Source organism: Camponotus vicinus, unplaced genomic scaffold, assembly GCF_025532165.1.
Source record: "Camponotus vicinus isolate PSW18456_S1 unplaced genomic scaffold, iyCamVici1.0 SCAF_2, whole genome shotgun sequence".
In the NCBI taxonomy this organism is placed as follows: domain Eukaryota; kingdom Metazoa; phylum Arthropoda; class Insecta; order Hymenoptera; family Formicidae; genus Camponotus; species Camponotus vicinus.
Window position 1 is genome coordinate 10,949,577 of NW_028141956.1, and position 21,050 is coordinate 10,970,626.

The 21,050-nt window shown below is 35.5% G+C and overlaps 2 protein-coding genes across 6 annotated transcripts in view; one reads left to right on the forward strand and one right to left on the reverse strand.

The window, feature by feature from the left end:
* Positions 1 to 7,311: 7,311 nt before the first annotated feature.
* On the forward strand, positions 7,312 to 12,314 carry Nucb1 (Nucleobindin 1). Of its 3 annotated transcripts, none has more exons than XM_083091584.1 (11): positions 7,312 to 7,470; positions 8,756 to 8,888; positions 8,959 to 9,072; positions 9,703 to 9,924; positions 10,035 to 10,140; positions 10,309 to 10,385; positions 10,452 to 10,554; positions 10,648 to 10,828; positions 10,935 to 11,091; positions 11,527 to 11,574; positions 11,672 to 12,314. In XM_083091584.1, exons 2-11 carry the CDS (start codon positions 8,760 to 8,762, stop codon positions 12,206 to 12,208), a joined length of 1,674 nt encoding a protein of 557 aa, XP_082947710.1. In that variant the 5' UTR covers positions 7,312 to 7,470; positions 8,756 to 8,759; the 3' UTR covers positions 12,209 to 12,314. The 3 variants fall into 3 exon arrangements, with proteins under 3 accessions (XP_082947710.1, XP_082947712.1, XP_082947713.1); XM_083091586.1 differs by having other exon boundaries at positions 10,035 to 10,131; XM_083091587.1 differs by lacking the exon at positions 11,527 to 11,574.
* Positions 12,315 to 12,416: 102 nt separating this feature from the next.
* The window catches only part of LOC145967011 (protein bric-a-brac 1), a 340,940-nt gene continuing 332,306 nt past the window's right edge, over positions 12,417 to 21,050 (reverse strand). For all 3 annotated transcript variants that reach the window (XM_083091565.1, XM_083091563.1, XM_083091564.1), the window contains one exon: positions 12,417 to 20,645. In XM_083091565.1, coding sequence (XP_082947691.1) covers positions 20,119 to 20,645 — 527 coding nt within the window. In that variant the 3' untranslated portion in view covers positions 12,417 to 20,118. The remainder of the gene's footprint in view (positions 20,646 to 21,050) is intronic.

A 21,050-nucleotide genomic window follows, 5' to 3' on the forward strand; every position in this document is an offset into this window, starting at 1 on the left:
TTGATAAGCATAAAATTAAGAATCGAATCTTTGATTGGATATGATTTTATTATTATTATATTAATGTGCGCAGAAATCTTTGACAGTAGAAATCAAATAGCTTATCGCGAGGGATTAACAAGCGTGTTCCATGCTCGCGAAAGTAGCGACTTTTTTGTCAATAATATAAATCTCGTATGCTAATGGGTCGTCCCAGAAGATTTATCTCCGATGAATCTTACGATCGAAACTCTCCGTGGAGATTAACGATTTAAATACGACACAACTTGTTTTCGCATCGACTGGATTCTGCGTATCTAAAATAAACATTGTCGTTCACTCTTCATCAAATATTAAATTGCAATCGTGACTCAATTAATACCAGTTAGGTCGTCATCAAGCTCTTCACTGCGATTCAAAATTCGCGATTCTCGAGAATGTTGATTTGTGTATATCACTCTTGGGAAGTTTTAGGTTTCGCATTAATGTCAGAAGCATGATGTAAATTAATATACCTTTGTATTAAATAGAGAGAGGCTTCGCAATTTATTTATTTAAATAAATTTAATTTTTTGCTACTTTCCTCGTTAGTTTCTGCAATTTTTCTTACAAGTTCACGTTTTTCATATTTGATAACGAATTACGTGTCTCGAATTACGTTTGATAAGAATTATGATTTTGCGCATTTTTAATTAATTAATTATCTCAAAACTTTTTACACGATCGTCTCGTTTTTTTTCCTGCGCGAGTCCTCGATCGGGGAATAATCGAGGTGGGGTTGCGAATTCCGTAGACCGTCGCGTTTATGTTGGTATTCACGCTCGTGCATTTCTGCGCGCCGTCAGCATCTACGGAATGCAGATGAGTGCAGGTTGCATTCGGAGTATTACCCAGCGCGCGCGACGCCTTTTTTTTGCGTTGCAGAAAAGAAACACGCGAAGAATTTGAGCGCGCAGAAAAATCCAGCACGCGAATATGTTGCGCGTTTGCGTTGCGTAAGAGGAAGTTCGCGAAGTTTACGCATACACTTCGGATCGAGTGTGCGTATTGCGAAACCCTTGAAAGCTCTCGATCATCAACAAGCGTGGCGGTTTTAGCTGGAATTCAATTTGCTCACTTCTCATCGATCGCCGCTCTGTCGCCGATCATAATTCATCCCATTTTCTATCCGAGGATGCGCGTTGGCAGGCATAATCGCATTTTTATTCCAAGGCTGTACAATTCATTATTACCATCTATGTAGTAAACACTTCATTAATACAATGTGTGTATAAAATTACTCGACGGTTTGCGCAAGATCCGATTTAACTTATAAATCGTTTTTATAAGAGACATAGGATATATGTAAGATTAAAAGAGTTTCGACGATCGAAAGAGGAAAATTTATGAAGATATAATCGCCGTATTTTATTTTATCAAGTAAATCGTCATCATAATTATTCATGTAGTAAAAATGGAAATGAAGTATTTTTATGAATTTATGCAAAATAATAATGCAAATGCAAATGTGAATATAATCTCAATGCTTTTCTTTAAACATGTTATCTTTTAATTAAATAATTATTACAAACTTTTGTCGTAATTAAACGACAAATACTTTATAAATTGTCGTGACATATACACACAAAGTTTGCTGATTAGATATATATATCTTACCACGCACAAAGTGTGTTGAGTAAATAAATATTTTTATTCGATTGTGTGCACAGCTGTTCTCATGTATGAGTTCTCGCAATCGTTCGTTTCACAACATCAACGCTAAAATTCCTCCTATGTAATAACACAGCGATTCTTCGCGAATGCATTCCGAAAGTCGTTGATATCCGGCTGACCTTTCTCGCCCGCGGTTCATGACAAGTGCAAAATTAAAAGTGACATTTGTAACGCTAATGCGTCCGCAACATCTGTTGCCCTCTTTATCGATTATGATAGGAAAAAGGAAACTGATAATCCTCGATAGCGATAATCATTCCCGATACATTCCGAAACTCGTGCTGATGGATATCCGGCTGACCTTTCTCGCCTAGACTCGTTGGGTGTAAAACTATTTAACCGCTGTCAGTAAGAAGGCGATTTCCGCGAGGAAAAAACATGTCAGATCGATGATTGCATATCGCAATATCGAAAGGGGAGCGATCGCACGAAGGACTCACGGTTGTATGACTGGGACTTGCAAATCTCGAACCGATCGGGTTCTAGATTATCATTCGCAGCGTATCGCTGTGTAATATCTAACATGCGAGAAGCTTTCGTGAGACTTTTGTCTTACCATCAAATTCATCATTGCGTATAAAATGATCGGATTTTACAGTCTTGTGTGTGTATCCAGTTTTATAAATGTCTTCTTGATAATTAAATCGTGTTAGAAAATGTCAGCGATTTTTAATATAAAACTTTTCGTAATAAAAATCGGCGAAAATATAGAAAATTCATGAAATTTTATTACATGAATTTTCTATATTTTTGCATGAAAAAAATCGTGTAACGTTAGTCTTTGACGTTAGGTCATATATGTAACATTACAAAGCAATTTTTTATTTCTATATCTATCCAAAAATGTGATTATGAAAATTATTTATTTTTATTTTATAAATGGGAAAAGGATACGAGTTATTATATTTTTTTGATAATGTATTTTATTTCTCTTTAAATTTTTAGAAAAAAATGCAGAAATCCTAGGAACGGTATCTTATCTTTTATCACTCAAAGTCGATGTAATATGTATTTCGAAACTAATGCATTTGCTTTCCATTAACAATGATTCGAGCAATTCAGAATCGATTTATCTCTGATATAACAAATTTGTGAAAGCTCATTTGTATACCTCATTATCGACTCCAATTCTATCGTTAAGCCTAATTGCATTCTTGAGTTTTAAACGAAGCCAAATCACGATCCGTGTTCATCTCTGGATTCCTTCTCGATGATTACGTAAATAAGGATCAACAGTGACTTGTACAATTCTTGTCGGCGACACGCCACGACAGATCAGCGTCCATCGCCGCGACATATCAGCGTCCATCCGTTCTTCTGGGAACCGAACGAGGGAGAGCTATCCGTTTCCGCGAAAAAAATATGCCCGGTACAAGACAACCGCGAGATATGGCGGAAGCGGCTAAATGCTTAAACGCTCGAAAGGCAGGCTTAAATGCCGCTGATTGCAGTAGGAGGGAAATGAGAGGTTGCACGATGTACGACTCCGTAATTCCGTATGTCCATTCTTGAAGGCGGTTTGCGATGGCACTTGTTGATACTCTAGTATCGAATACTCGTCATACACTTGTCGCACAATTCAGGATCCCTCTCTCTATCTCTCTGTATGAAATAGAGATTGTATACAATCTCTATAAATTTATAGATTTAGTTAAAAGAGGCTACATGATTTTTTCATTCATATAATAACATTGTCACATGAATTTTGTAGAATTTTATAGAATAAAATTATTAAAAAATTATATTATTTTTTTATATACAGTAATTTTTCAAAGTAAAAATTTCTAGTAATTATAAATAAGTGAGAGTCCTTTCGGCAGTTAAATTAAATAATACATATAGGAAACAATTTTCTTTTAATGTCATTTATCTTAGAGCGTTTTACTTCAGGCTTTCAAGCATCTCTTAATGGAGCTCTTCGATGTAGATAAAATGGAGCTCTTTAATGCAGGTTTAAGACCCTCAACAGATGTTTAAGAAATTTATTTTTTGACAACTGTCACTGACGATTTAATTACACTTGAGTTAAAGATCGCTTTTTACACTCATCTTAAAAGTGAATTTTACGACTATCTGTGAAAAAGATTTGTTCCTCTTAATTCTGTTTTTTGATAGACATCTCTTTTTTTTCTTCTTTCTATTTACCTGTTTCACTTCGATTACTTGAAAGTGTAAAAAAGAATAGTAATACAAGAAACAGACCTGTAATTTGACAGGATTGCGTGAGAAGATTATGCCGTGAATTATCTGAGAAATTTCTTGAAAGATAAGAGGTTTTTCGAAGAAACGAGGGAAGATACTTAGGCGGTAGATGGAACAGGATGAAAATTATTTGTAGGTCAGATAGGCCTACGACCAATGGCATGCATCTGGCATGACTGTTCCGTGGAGAAAGTTAAAAGTAAAGTAAAAGTAAAATCGATTCGAGAGATGATACTTGAAGTAACGAGTGGATGAAAAAATTATACGTCATGTTTATAACATTTTGAGTAACTATATCACAAGTCGTAATATAATTTCTAGCAATATGGAAAAATCGATCAATAACTCAATTCTCGAAAGTATAATTTATCTGATTTTTCAACTGTGAGAACGCTTGTAAAGAGAAAAATAAGTCCAGTATTTTAACACTTTAAAGCTATCGAAAAAGGTTCTAGAAGCTACGTGACAGGAATTTATTTGAAGAAAACGTTAAAGTATCCTGGTGAAATTTTCTTTAATAATGCATTTTTACTTTTACTAAACTTTTACTTAGGCCAAAGAGATACATATATACATGTTTCAACGAAATTTTGTATTTTTGTCCTTTGTATCCTTCCCGAATTCCGCAAAGAAGTGAGTAACGGTAAAAAAAGCTGCTAGACCTACGCCTCGTGGCGGGTCCTCTACAGGACTCGAGAAGATACGCCATTCCTGCACCGTAGGTGGTCCAGTTGCGGAGAATAAATGCGCCGTCAGCTTGATTTCTCTCAGGGTGAGCTTCGCTTTCGAAGGAGGTGAGGGAGAGAGCGAGGTGCAGAGGCTCTTCCAGAGTACGGGGATGTTAGAAGCTCGCTCTACGCGATGACGAGAACGGCTCGCGAGCGTTTCCGGTGACTGTGCAGTTTTGCGATAGGTGGATGTAAAAAGCGAGATGCGCAGCAGCGGGAAAAGACAAAAGAAGCGAAATTGGTCAGCGGAATGAAAAGGGAGAGGAGGAAAGAGGGGCGAGAGTAGATGGAGGACGTCAGGTATACGAAGATCGTTAGCTCGAAGAAAAATTAGCCGTTTGTCGGAGCCCTGCCCCGAAGATGGGTCAATCAGATACGAAAACACTTGTCGGGTCCCGGAGCATTGTGGTCGGCGAGGTAACAGGCCGCTACAAAAGATAGTATAGACACAGGTATACGTCCTAATGACTGGCCCAAGAATTCAAACCTTCGCCATGGAAGTTGGAAGAGAACCGGAGGGAGGAGCTTGGCTTCCTCGTGTCATCTCATGGGATGTCGGGAAACTCGCGCGTGATTCACTACAGCGTTTGTCTCTTCGGCACCGGGGGGGATCGATATTACTTCGGGATCGATCTAATGAGGATTTTTACTTTGTATCGATCTATATTCCATATCACGCTCTTGCCTATCGAATATATGCCACTTGCGATAACGATGACAGGGATGGCGGCACAATTGATGCAGGACACCGTATGAGATACCGTTATTACAGATGCAATATTTTGTCGAGAATTTAGATAGTAATCTTTCCTATGGCTTCAAATTTTAAATATTCTCTTGAGAAAATTAGAGAAGAAATCTTAAAATATTTGAATGTTCATTAATTGATAAAAATAGATTTTTTCTTATAACAAAAAAAGAAATTTATAATATGAAGTTTCTGTTAATGTGCGAGTATTACTAAAAGCCGGAAGGGATTTAACCACCGAGATAAGAGAGGTACGAAAAGAATTTAAGTTCCGATCTCGGAAGTTGAAGAATGTTGATGCGATTTTCGCGGTGGATTGGTTCTGGATATTGTTGAAATAGCACGGATGTTCTAAAGTGACGACACTCGGTTAAAGCCAAGTGGAGAATCGTGTCCGATACAGGTTCCGATCTGTCAGGGCGTGGTCGTAAACTTTAGTGCCCACCCGTGCATATAGTTCGGAGACCACCTCGTCCTGTCGGCGTTAGTTCGTTCGCCATCGATACGATGACTTTCTCTCCTTTTTTTCCTCTCTGTTTCTTCTTTCTTCCTTTCACGGCGCGCTCGGTGTTCCCTTTCCGGTTTCTAGAGCGAGAAACACATCGGACCTACTTGCCGCCCAAATCAAGATAGAGCAGCTGGCCATAAAACGTAAATGGGGTTATTGGCCCGAGAAAGAGCGTAAGAGAGAAAGAGAGAGAAAGGGAGCTTTTATCCCGGTAATAGATTTCCACTTTGCCGCAGCACTGCGTTTAGCACGTCGCGCTCGCAGACTTTTTTCTCCACGACTTTTTTCTTCAGCCGGTTCGATCACGAATTTTATGGTCGACCTTATAACGTTGCGTTAATTATTACCACGTCTCTTTGAGACAGAGAAAAAATTTCGTCTGTTTTGTCCGTAATTAATTATACTTGTAGCATAATTAATTGTGTAGCGTCGAAATTCTTACTGAAGATTCCTTTTATTCGTAGAAAATTAATGTTATTTATTAATGGTATTTTTTTGTAATTACGTTCGGTTTGATAATTTATTTTATAAATTAAATCTCAGTGTAAAAACGTCATCAGTAAAAAAGTTAGTAAAAAAAAGTCATTAGTGCTATCAATAAGTTTGCTTGTATAAATTGTATATTCGCAACTATATCTGGCACTGGGCCAATGTAACTATCAAGCTGTGAATTGAAACAGTCGCAATTATTTGTGTTGCGAAGCACTCGATAGGTTTATGCCCAATTTCTTTAGAAGGTTAAACTATATTATTTAGCCTCTTATTTTAATTCATCAATTTTCACACGCACAATCTTTCTAATTTCTATAATTTCATAATATAATTACATGGAATTATGCGTTTAATATTCAAGTTATTACGAAAGTGTAACAATATGAAAGAATGCAAAGTTTTGCTCTCTTATATTTATTATTGTGAGTTAAATATAAAAAAGTAATCCATTAAAACTGGATTTACGTATAAATTTAAAAAGTTGCAGTTTACTTTTTATATTACAAGATATCTACAGTCGTATTATATTATATTATTTTGAAAAATATATAGTCTAAATAATTTACTTTTAATTTTTTTTTAATTTTAATTTTTTTAATATTTTTTAATATTTGATAGAAAAAATCTTTTCGTGTTTACAAATTTGGGTTACAAAAACTTTATGGTTTTTGCAATAAACTCGTTATTAAAGATATTTTTTGATTCGTTATTAAAGATATTTTTTGATATTAAAGATATTTTTTGATATCGAATTATCTCGATATATCTCGTAGTATATGCGCGCGATCAGCTGATATACGTCAAGTTGAGCGTGAATGAGACATCCGTCACCATCTAGCGTACGCGACACGTGACTCGTCGCGATTCATTGACACAACGTACGATGGTACACATGTGTTCATTCACAATGTACGAGGGCGCTACCAGCATTCTCTCCCGCTTCCTCGCCTTCGTCGTCAGCAAGTACTGGCAGGTGCTATTTGACCGCGTTTATGATCAGTTCGTGTGTACTCATTCGTCGCATTGAACGGTCTGTTTTCACTTTCTGACTGGCATCTGGTGATCTGCAAGCCACGACGTCATTTACGCTCTATTGCGACGTAAGTCTTCATCTTTTAATTTGTCTCTAACCTATATTGGTTATTTAATATGACTGTCCTCGGAAAATCTCGGACTATCCCTGATTAATCGCTGCGATTCTAGCGTAGAAACTTTCACCGCGTTTCCTCTCGTGAACAATTTTTCGCTCAATCGTTCGCTCGCGGCCTTGATTGCGTTATATGCTTCTATGTTCTGCACACATCATGTTTTCGAATTCATGTGTACGTATTTGCGAGATCAGCTCTATCACTTCTTGACATGTATACGGAATGGATGTTGCAATAAACAGTTTCATCGACTGAGCAAACGAAAATATGTGGAAACTATTATTCAACACTTTATACATAATCATATAAAAATAATATAAATATTCACATATATATAAATGACAATATACATATATATATGTAAATTGTACAATCTCAATTGTAGCTGCTTTATACATATTTTCATTATTATTTTGCATATGTTAAACATATATACTTCTATTGCATTAGACAATGTTTTTATTGTAGAAAAATAATCGAAATGAAGAGATAACTCTTATCTGTTTATCCTCATTTCTCTTAAATAATAACAATATTCTCTTACAGTGCTAGTTTTCTCATCTCTTATTTATCTTTATTTTTGGTATCTCTTATTTATCTTTATTTTTGGTATCTTTATTTTATGGTTGTTATTTGCATACATATGTTTTAATATGGATGTCATATATCCATTATTAATGATTAATTAATGTTCTTATTAATTTAATATTTTATCTGCTTTCACAATTCCAAGATTAAATTTAAAAAGTTTAAGTAAATATTTAAGTATTATCTTCTTATACTTCGTATACTTCTTATTTAGGAAATTTACTTTTTATTTAAGAATTATGACGGTCGATTATTCATTTGTGTGGGTTTTCACGAATATATATAGTCATAATATTTCGTGGTTTTTACATTTCCGGCTTTTTAAAAATATGATGTTACACGCGTATGCATGACGTAAATTGTGTATAAATACACGTGGCCTGACTTGGTCATCCCAGGTAAAAAATCGGATAAAACCGATTATTTTTTAGTCAATTTTTTATTATACTAAAAAGGCATATCATCATCGTTAATTTTTATCAAATAGAACATGATACATTAGATTTACAGGATGAAATAAGATACGAAACTGATTTTAAGTAAACATTTTGAATAGATAAGTTATATCTAACATGTTGCTTTATTTTATATTGGAAAAATTTTCTTTATTATTTCTTATCACATTCATATTTTTTTCATATAATTCCAGAAAAATGCAGTACTATTTGCCACTATTTTTAATAGCTTTAATACTACAAACATCGGTCGCACCACCTGTGTCGCAACAAAAGAAGGATGGGGACAAGGATAAAGAGAACGAGGTCGATGACATGGAAAATATAGTAAGTTATTTTTAAAATGATTCTATTAATTTCTAAATTCTTCTGCAATATTATGAATTATCGTCTTTAGGGAAACGAATATCAGGTAGAATATAACAGATATTTAAGGGAAGTAGTGCAAGCTTTGGAAACTGACACGAATTTCCGCGCAAAATTAGAAAAGGCTAATGAAGATGATATACGTGTAAGTATTATAAGAATAATTGATGTTTGGATTGTGCGCTTGGCGGTTGCCCGACATTCGGGTTTTCCACTCTTATCATCTCTCATAAATTAAGAAATTGATTTGAACAGAAATATAAACCTCTATAATAATTTAGCGAAAGTATTAATTATTTTACTATGAATGAAAATATATAGAAAGCGTGGTACAATAGAACATGGCATAATAAAAAAGATATAATAAAAAAAAAGAAAGAGAGAAAGGTCTTTCCACACTGAATCAATGTATTGTTTTGAAATCGAAACGTTTTAGAATATTAAATAATAATTTTTTTAACAATAAAATTGTACGATGTAAAAATTTGTACGAATTTTAATAAATAAAATTTTATACAATAAAATAGAACATTAAGCGAATAGATCGAGATTTATAACGCGACCGTTGAAGAGTTGAACATTTAATATTTTCAAAGGTCTATTCGGATTAAAAGTCTATATTTCTTTATAATAATAATAATAATATTCATTAATAAATATTTCATAATAATAATATTTCATAAATATTTCATAATAATTCATAAATAATTATAATAATAATATATATATATATATATATATATATATATATATATATATATACACATACATATAGACGGGAAAAATAGCGCACGAACTACAGTTCGTGGATCACAAAGTCAGGACAAAGTTGGACGAATTAAAACGAGAGGAATTGGAAAGACTGAGACATCTTGCTACCAAAGAGCATAATCTAATAAATGGTCTAGATCTAAATCATTTGAATATAGCGGATCATTTGGATCACTCCAACACGCATACGTTCGAGATAGATGATTTAAAAAAATTAATTGCCAAGGTAAGGGTTTTCATGCTTTTGTAATATGTAAAATAAATAATAAGTTTTCATGCAAGAATTGTTTCGTTTGATAAAGATATATTCAGTTATAGTTACTAAAATATTTGCAGACTACGAAAGACTTGGCGGACGCTGATAAACAAAGACGCCAGGAGTTTAAAGAATATGAGATGGAAAAGAAATTTGACGAGGAACAAAAGATGAAGGGTAATGCTGGTACAGAACAAAACATTCTTCTTTAGATTTAATTATTTATTTACTAATAATATTATTCTTAAATTAGTAATAATTATCAAAATTTAGTAAATAATTCTAAATTATATAGTAAATAATAATAACAATTATTATTTAACGTTTTGAATTAACATTTTTCAATCTTGGAAGGTATGAAGGAAGAAGAGAGAAAGAAATATGAAGAGGAGCTGGAAGCGATGAAAAAGAAACACAGAGATCACAAACCAGTAAGTTGGAAAACGGATATAAGTTTTCTTCTATTTTTTTCTCTATTAAATAATATGAATTTTCAGTTACATCATCCTGCTAGCAAGCAACAACTGGAGGAGGTATGGGAGAAACAAGATCATATGGAGGACCAAGAATTTAATCCTAAAACGTTCTTTTATCTTCATGGTATAAAATATTATCATTTTAATGATACATGTTGTTATTTCATTACATTAAAGAAAAGATCATACTTATGCATATAATTTTAAATTGATTCAGATGTAGATGGTAATGGTTTCTGGGATCAAGATGAGGTGAAAACTCTATTTCTGAAAGAATTAGATAAACTTTACTCCGAAGGTGCTCCAGAAGACGATATCTTTGAAAGACGCGAAGAAATGGAGAGAATGAGAGAACACGTGTTTAACGAAGCTGATCTTAATCACGATGGTCTAATAAGGTACTTACTTCAATGAACTATGAAATTTTACATTTAAAATATTTTAATTAATTATCATAGAATCACAAGCAATGAAGAAACATATTTATATTTTTGTTTATTACAGTTATCAAGAGTTTTTGGAACAGACAAAGAAGCCCAATTTCCAACAGGACGAAGGATGGCAAGGATTGGATGAACAACAGATGTACTCTAAGGAAGAATATGAAGCTTTCCAGAAACGTAGACAAGAAGAGATACAAAACATGATTGCCAAAGGAATGGTGAGCTTAATTATCACATGCAATTCTGTGTAAATGCACTTAAAAATGAGTAGAGAAATCATGGCTTCACAAATTGTGTGTATCAATAACTGCTACAAAATTAAATACCCTCACATATGTCGTGATTTTATTTTTTTATATTATTCTTTTGGATAGGCTTGAACGCAATCTAAATAATTTCCTGTCTGTCGATTTTATTGTATACTTCTTCGACAGCATGTTTGAGATAAAGATAGAAAATGTACTGCTTTATCTTTCAATTAAGTGATAGGCCTTTGTATAGACGCGATTTCGCGGCTATAGTTATAAGCACATTTGTTAACTTGTCGTTTGACAAACTTGCATAATCGTTATCTTGCTTCGATTAAAAGACAAGTCATCCATAGTAATTAGAGTAATTAACCTAGCTTGTGCACTTTTTGTTGTTTTTGTTAGTTACCACCACCCCCTGATTCTGCACATCTACCTGTTCAACACGAACAGGTAAGTAGCTATGAAATTGTGAAGTATTTGCAAATCTGAATTTCTTATCAAGCTAGTAACTGTCTCTCTTTAACGCATTTCTCGTTATATTTCACAGTTTCCACCACAATACCAACAGCAGCTTCAATCCCAGCAGTATCATCCGCAACAAATACAATCTTCACAGCAATATCCAGGACAGATATCACCACAACAACCGATAGGCCATGTGCCACAGCAATACCAGGGACAAATGCCACAGCAACAATTCTATCAGCCTCCGCCACAGCAACATTATCCTGGTCAGATTCCACAACAACATCAATATCAAGGACAGCAGCCACAGTATCAAATGCCAGTACCGCAGCAGCAACAGTTCCAAGCTCAATCACAATATCAGGGTCAGCCACAACAGGCTCAGCAACAATTCCAGAGCCAGCCTCAACAAGTTCAACAACAATCTGAAGGCCAACCTCAACATAATCAGCAGAAAACGCAACAGCAGATGCAAAATCAAGTGCCACAGAATACTCAGAATAATGCCCCATCGAACAATCAAGGAGTTGCACAACCCAACCACAATCTTCCAGAAAATCCAAAATCCATTGAACAGCAAATTAGTCAGAACATTATACCAAAAGTGCACAAGGTGTAGATAACGCAGAACGCCGACCATATAAATGTATGGTAAAAATGTTCTTACTTTATTTCATTGTAAATTGTAAATCGATAAAAATATAGGATAATTCGATTGTTTCCGATTCAAAGGGGTTATATTAATTTTTTTTTTTAATTTATAATTTAGAAAATGCAATTTTTTTTTAATTTTAGAAGGTATAAATATAGGTACACATTTTACAGAAAATATCAATAATAATTTTATATATATACACACACACACACACACATTAAACTTGTTTTTTGTAAATTATTGAATTCCTTTAACAAAAATTGTTCTTAGACATGATAACAAAAACTTTATTATTTTCAAAAAGTTGTTTCTTTATTTGATATTTGAAAAAAATTAAAGCTATTTATATTGTATAAATATCTTAATATCGCTTGAATAAATGTTTTCCGAAAAAGAATTATCAGAACTCCATATGTTATCTCTCAAAGTCCAGTCAAGGATCACATTTTTCTGCAAATTTAATGAAAATAAAGTTTCTTAATGTTTACGATTAATATATTTCATCAATAAATGAGTAGTTTTATTAAAATTAAAAGATTTAAGAAAAAGGATAAAAAGGGGAAAACTTTTTTATAAGGAATTTTTTGGTGTTTTATAAGGAGATGCAGAAAGAGACACATCTTTTATTTCTCATATTTATTTGTTATTGCATACTGTTTATGTTAGTATATTACTTAGGTATACGTGCCAAGTAGCAACTTAAATGTATGATTGCGTGATTCATCTGTTTGTTCCACCCGTCAAGCGCGCGGATAGGTAGGTAGGTAGGTAGATAATGTAACTTGCTTACTCCACTATATATAGGGTGTATTTATAAGTATAGCATACCTCGCGGTAGAACGTCATCTTACGAGCTAATCGGTAATAAATAAAAATGGAACTCGGGGCCGGACTGAGGGGTAAGGGATTTAAAGGCTAGGAGCAGGGGAGAGTTAGGAATGGGAAACGCGTTTAATAATGGGCGAACGATTCTGCGTTTCTGCGTCCGTGACTAAAGCAAACGGCACGCGAAGCAGCACGTCTTCGCGCGTTTTTTTTCTTTCTTTTTCGAAGTAAATCGGGAACGAACGTCGTTTCACGAGTCGTCGTCACGGCTACATCTCGCGCGCGTTATCACGCGTTGTCCGATACAACCTATATCGATATTTTTACCTATCGATATAATCTATATCGGTACGGGCGACTTATCCAACAAATTGGGCTACCTACTGAAAAGAAATACTTGCATGTGTGTGTGCTCCTTTCTCATTTTTCTTAAAGGCAGAAAATAAAAACGATAGTAACTCTATAAAATATTGCCGTTCGCCGTTGTCGTCGCACACGACGAGTGCAACGAGCGCGCTTATAATCGATAATACCATTTTCGCCAGCACTGTCTCGATTAAATCATTTTGAAGACTATGCTTTCAATATATAATATACGATATATTATATGAGATATAATAAATTCCTACATCTCAATAACATAATGACTATTTAACTAGAGATACATTCCTTTCAAATTCCTTTTTTAAATTATATTTATAAATATATATATATATATATATATATATATATATATATATATATATATATGATCTACGATAGAGAAAAATTTGTCATTTTAAATAAATTTCTTAACTATAATTATAAATACGATTTTTAGAGATTTCCTCGTCACTTGTATCATTTTTCAATTAATCATAATTTTAAATAATTGCTTAAATATCTTAAATTCTTAAATAGCTCTAACAAATTTTTCATATATTTATCGTATAAATATATTAAAAAGATAGCCTTTCTTTGTGTGCTTTGCGGATTAAAAGCAGAGTATTGCCAAAAAATGTGCGATCGTAGATCTGAAATTGACGATATAAAAAGATAACGAGATAGTAAGACAGTAGTCTTATCTAGAAAATAAATAGGAAAAATCTGGTTACAGTAAGCAACTATTTCAAGATGTTGAAATAATTATTCGACTCTTTAGTTTCAATATTCATTGCGGACGTCGCACATTTTATTTCCGCAGTTGAATCGAGACAATGCCTGAGAGACGCGAGAGTTCACCGACGACTTGGGCACATGTCAAAAACGCTTTCGGCATAAAGAAGGAGACCTCTTTTTTCATTTGAAAGATGCCCGTTCGCGGTTCGCTCTGCGTCTCCGACGAGCAAAAGGATCGAAATAAAATCCGGATCTTAGGCTATACTTAAAGGAAAGTTCTCAACGAGAACTCCATGAGAAATAAATATGTTACACGTTATACAGTGATAACGATGAAATCTTGCCGTACATGCTCCTCTTCTATTTACAGTTAAGACGAACAATCTCGTGTGCCCCTTCTCATTCTCTCGACTTTTTGAAGAGTGTAGATGTATTATGTATGTCCGTGTGTCTCTGTTTATATGTGTGTTACTTGGGAGGGGCTCGTGTGCGATTAAATAACCGGATTCTGGAAAGTGTGCGAGAATCCTATTGCTCGACTAATAGTCCTCGCAAAATGAAAGATGCCACACCTAAGTTGTCCTTTAAACGTTAACTATGGTAGAGAAACGGAAACGCGGCGTATATCTTTGCGCGGTCCCGACGACGCGCTTCGCGTGGGAGGCTCGGACTCGCACAGTCGCACCTTCTCTTGCACATACGACTGAATAATTATTTTGTTCAAATAATTCAGTGCGATTGTATACGCCAGCCTGAACCTTTCCACGGCGGGAAAACGCCGTCGTCGGCCGCGCGTCCTGTAAACTAGTCGTAAATCGTGTGTACGGAGACTACTTATGCTTTGTTTATAGTCGGCTGTCGCTGTACGCTATGCAATTCGCTCTCTCTCTCTTTCTCTCTCGTAGCTTTTTTTTCTCTCACCATTCAATACCGCGGCAATAACGACGATCAAAGGAAAGATTTCACGCGTGCGTGGAACGAAAGCTCTCGCCGATCGGTTGCATGCGTGTGATCTGAAACTCCTGGACTACCCGCATATCGATAGTCGCTCTTGCGAGAGAGATAGTTTTGGCTTTTACATCTTTGAAATCTTTCATCAGATCCGATTAAAAAATTTAATTATTTTAATAAATCTATATAGAATTTGTGTATTTTTTTAAATTCTTTTATATTTGTAATACAAAGATATGAAAGAATTTATAAAAAATTAGAAATTGGGTGAATTCAACGTGAGATAATTGCAATTACCAATTTGTCAGAAAAGAAGAAAAGGAGAAGGAAAAACTAGTCAGTGCGTCTATCGATAAACGGGATACGCGTCCACGAGCTGAGAAACTGAATTGGCTCTCTAAGGTAGCGCCTAAGAGTCACGCACGTCCGTTCTTTTTTTTTTGTCGGCCCGATAAAAACCCTACGAGCTATTTTGTCCTCTCGATTCTAAAGCCTTCAGCCTTTAGTTCATCTAGCGCAAAACTCTGCCCGTGAACTTTTGTTTCGTCCTCAACGACGTTCGGAAAAAAGAACCGCGGTCTCTATATTTCGCTTTATCTCTCGCTCTCTCTCTCTTTCGCTCGCGTTCTCTCTCTTTCGCGCAATAAACACACCTCAGTATATCCTACAGCGTCAATATATCAATTTTTTATATATATATTTATATATATAATATACTTTTTTTCTCATATATATATTCACTTTTTGTTCTATATCAATAATAGCGTATTAGATGCTTTTTTTGTTCACTTACATCTTAGGTATGTAATATAAGTATTCTTTTTTTTTCATCTGTTCACAGATACATATATGTATATATCAAAAATGTGGAAACAAAAGGGTCCTCTCGAAATAGCCGTTCTCCGTTCTACCGGTAAGCTGTTCCTCTTTCATCTTTTTTTCCTCATGTTCTCTCCTCATATCTAAAGTATACGTCGACTTTATTTGCTGGGAAACCAAAAAGGAAAACATCTCAAGAATATGCCATTCAGGGTATTACCTGTGTGGATTGATCCAAAACACAAATTTTGTCGGGTAGTTTGTTGCTTCGGACATTCATTCTGACATGCACACAGAGTTCGTAGATATGTTGCGTATGCGACATAGGAGAGAGCTCGCTGATTAACAAAATATATTTCGTTCATCGCGCAATTATCTCAAAATTATTGGATCGAACATATAGAAAAGAATACTCTTTTTTCGCCAATGGCTTAGGAACTATCGAAAACCTTGCGTTGAAGAACGATACAACTACAAATCTAATGAAGGAACAGAACATCATCTTGAAAATTGAAAGAAATTTTCTGAGAAATTGAACATTGATGTAAATGTAAAAATTACATATGTTAAATTTGAAAGGTGGAATGCTTTTTACATTTATAGAATATAAATTAAATCAAGTCAAGAGTATAATTGAACATTAATATTCACTTAATTTAAAACGAAATAAGGACAAAAAGAGGATATGAATTATATAGAGACATTTCTCTCTCTTCTGAAGTTATTAATTTAGCTGCTGCTTTCTCTTTCTCTCGATTTAATCGAGAATAAAGATAAATTTTTTTTTATATCGAGAGTGTGTCCTAGAATATAGAATATTAATTCGAAAAAAAAAAAAAACGAAGTGTCAATCTTACGCAGCATATCTACAAACGTAATCTCACGAATAATGCATTCAGCAGAATTTCGAATGACTTTTTCTCGTCGCTTAGTCAAGTGGTCACGGTCTACGGGACACTTAATTTTTTTGGAAGGCACTTACTACTTTTTTTCTTTTTATACAATATTTAATTTTAAACTCTTTCGCATTCGCTCTCTCTTCCCCACGCTCTCGCGACCTCGTGTATTCTCTCTCTCTCTCTCTCTCGTTTTCTCTCTCTCTTTCTTTCGTTCTTTCTCTCTTGTCTCTTTCATCTCAATTTTTCGCGTTTCGGCTTGCGCATTTCTCTAGTAAATTTTAACTCTCCGTTCGCGTAATCTTTTTCTTTTTTTTACCGTCGCACGTCTCGCGCGAATTTACGTTTGAACACATTATGCCTAAATGGTAAATAGAATTCGCGCTTTTCGAATTTCTCGTCAAAATGAAAAACGTGGTCGATCGAAATATTGCAATGCGTATACTAAGAATAACTCGTCGTCTACGTCGCTTCGCGAAACCATCGCGTTTTCGCACAAAAATTGCTTGTATCAAGAATAACGTGTTACTTTTTTTTTATTTTTGGCTTGACCGATGTTTCATTTCCCTAATCGCCGATACGTGCTACGAACGCGCGATTCCTTCCTCTTTCTTCATCCGGAAATATTCTGGCTGCATGAGCGTGGCGCGAGAATCAATTTTCTTCCTTCTGTGATTTTTTTAAATCCTCTCTTTCGTAAAAGTTTCCCCAGACAAATGGATAACACGGATGGCTTGTTTCGCCAAAAGCCTCGTACGAGCAAAAGCGAAAAGCGATGATCTTTCCCTTTCACCGAAGGCCACTTCGATTTTTTTTGTTTATTTTTTACACTTACATTGAGTCTCTTTCTCTCTCTTTCTCTCATTCTTACACACTTTTTCTTTCTCTCTCTTTTTCACGCGCGCGCGCGCGTGCACGAACTAGCGTGCCGATATTAGATTTCTCAAAAAATTCCGTTTCTTTTTTTTTACGATAAATACATTTAGAATTAAATTGTTTGAAAAACTATCGATTCGTTTATAGTGATATTAATGAAACTTTCATATTAGCACCATCGAAAAACGATACTTTACGATAATCCAATTTGAAATTGCAGATGAATCGAATTTAGCATAGATGATCGATTATAAGATCCAATGAATTTTAATCGCGCATAATTTTGCCCGATTTTGTTAGATATAATAATAAAAATGCTTGCTTATTCACAGTAATAGTGATCAAATGAGGATCTTTACATTAGCACCATTTTGAAAAGTGATACTTGGCAAGTCTAAGATTTCAAATTGACTGAATTTAGCAAAGACGATCTACTAACTTCAATAAATTTTATTCGTGCGTAATCTTGCTCGGTATTAAAATACTTCTTCACTCCACAACTGGTCGGCACGGCTCGTTCATCGATTGTCGAGGACTCGAAATCACGCGCGACATGTAAAATTTTGAAAAATAGCACGATCTTTCGAAAGAAGAACGCACGCATACGAGTTTTTTTTTTTCAATTCATTCACTCTTTCATCCGTTCATACTTGCGTTCATACTCGCGTTCACATTCGCATTCAGGCCCGTATTCAGATTCGTAGTCTCGCACCGATGCACGCATTCGTGGTCGCCGAACTCATCGAAATTTCGACACGGTCTGTCATGTCGAGCCACAGTTTCTCGTTCCCTAATCCCTAAACCTTATAATTTTTATACTTGGCATACCCCAAATATGGCAGGAAGGCAATCATTATACTTAATAACGTTATAGCGATCATCTCGGCCTAGAGTGTGCTCGCTTTATAAGCCGTTAAATTTGTTTTCTCCGTCTCTAAATACTTTGTCTTACCTTTTTCCTTCTGTCGTTCTTTTTCTCTCTTTCTTTCGCTTCCTAATTTTTCTTTTTGCTCGTTTTTTCTTGCTTGGTAGACAGTCATAGTGAATTTTGTACACCTCCCTCACGTTCTTTTATCGAGCTTAGATCAGTGATGTCGCTTACTGCCCATCAAAAAAATAGTACTCTTGCACAAAGCGTCGTGGACAAAATTGAGATTTTCTGTTTCGGAGAGATTCGTAGCAAAATTTATCGTCCGCTTACTTATGTTAAGACGTTCGACGCAGAAAGAAAGAAAACTTTACATTATCGAAGCAGTATAAAAAACCAGATCCATTTAGCGTATATCTCTCATAAATCATATATATGTATATGATTTATGTTTACAAAATAATTTACAAAAATAAAAAATAATTTCGCGATATCTATAATTTTTTTCACGATGTATATTAATAATAAAAAAAAATCTTACTTTTAGTTTCTTAAAATAATTTAAAGCAAACCTTTGCGTGATACCTAAGAATTATTAAGGTATATCACAAACTGATCCATGACATGTTGTGTAAGGACTCGATAGTACAACTAGCTCTGTTCGAGGCGGCTTACTCTCTCGTCGAGATTTGTCTCGAATAATCAATCATTCGGCAGTAGGCGACCCCTTACGAGTTATTATACATTTGGCATTAAAAGTACAGTTATCATATATGCGTAGGTATAAATTTTCGAATGTGTATCTTGTGTATGGCGCGCTCGTGTTTCTCGTGTGTGAGTGTATGTATGTCCATATATGCGCTCGTGTGTAGCGTGTAGGTTTTACCTTTATTACATGTACATAGTCTGTACGACACGACGATGACACGACTATCTAGATTGGAAAAAGGTGGCGGCGCACTCGCGGGGCGCCGGCGACCCAATAGCTATAGTATGTTCGCTAGAAGAAGGTTTTACTCTCTCTTTTTTCTCTGTTTTCCTCTTTCCTGTTGCAAGAGAATCGATTGAGCGATTTTCGTCTAGTCTTCACGATCGCTAAATCATACTTGCTCGATATTAAACCAGGCGAGAAACTCTCTACGCTTATCTCTCGTTTACGCTGTGTTTCTGTTTTTTTTTTTTGATTGTAAGCCTCTTTCTCTCTAACATCCTTCTACTCGTATGCACAATATATCGCGCTCGCGTACAATGTTCAGAGTCACGTATATGTTATACATATATACTATAAACTCTCTCCCGCGCGCGAGGAGGCGAAGTGCCGCAAAGTGAATCGGACAAAGCTCGATTCTTCGCGAGAAGCGTCAAAGTGACTCTCAGCACCTACCGATCCGCATCACCGGGCCTCGACCGTTAACGGCTTCGAAGAGAGAGGTCCTCCTAAGGTGTCATCGACGCTCCTCGTTCTTCCTCGGCCGGTGATCTTGCAGCGGTGACGTCGTCGTTTCCGCTCCTCGTCCCATAGCCACCGTAGCGATGGCTTACTATTCGCAGCGCGAGTCCGTGAGCGGCTCGAGCTTCACTGGAATCTTATCTTTGTCCTTGAGACCGTGGGGACTCTTCACCAGGTCGGCGATGTCCTCTTGGAAGAGATTCTCTGGACGCGGACTGACGAAGCTTCGCGCCGGTTTATACGTCATGCCGCTCACGCCGATGCCGACCTCCACGCTGCTAGGTATGTGACCCGCCGGATCCATCAGCGGACCCAACGGACTCGCCAGAGGACTCTCCATCGGGCTCTCGGGTGGTCCGCCCGAACCCGGACTCGCTAGACCGAGATTCAATGGGGAATTGCCATTGTTGCCGATACCACTGCCACCGAGGCCACTCGCGTTACTGCCACTTGTATTATTGTTATTGTGATGCTGGCTAGCTTGCATCGCTGCCTGTAAGTTTGACGACAGACTAGAGGACAGGCTTGTCGACAGATTCGTCGACAAATTCGTTGCCATCATGTCGTGTTGCTGCGAGTGCGCCGCCGCTACCATACTGCACATCTGATGTCGAAGACCTGGATAATAAAGGTGAGATTAGAAAGATTAGACTCTTGATAAGCTTAGAGTTAAATAAAATATAATTAAATAAATAATATTGCTTAATAACGACAGAAAATTCCTGAAAGTTTCTTTATTTCAATTAATATTTATATCGTAATCTTTTTCGGCTTTTTAGACTCAAATAATTTTTAGAATTAAAAGAACCATTTCTTTTCATTTTTATACATCTTGTTACAATTTTGCAGATTTTTAATTGCGTTGTAAAAAGTGCTTAGACTTAAAAATATTTCAATAAAATTTACTTTATAAATTTTGTGTAAGAGAAACTTTTGGAATAAGATTGCATTTGTTACACGAATATATCTCGCTTCTAAAACATCAATTTGGACAATTAAGAAATAGGGAATGCCTGGTGTCAT

Excerpts from the sequence above, each read along its gene's own strand:
- Nucb1 (XM_083091584.1), top strand. The coding sequence starts at position 8,760 with ATGCAGTACTATTTGCCACTATTTTTAATAGCTTTAATACTACAAACA. Across the intron at positions 8,889-8,958 it reads TCGATGACATGGAAAATATA|GGAAACGAATATCAGGTAGA; the intron begins GTAAGTTATTTT and ends TATCGTCTTTAG. Across the intron at positions 9,925-10,034 it reads TAAAAAAATTAATTGCCAAG|ACTACGAAAGACTTGGCGGA; the intron begins GTAAGGGTTTTC and ends AAATATTTGCAG.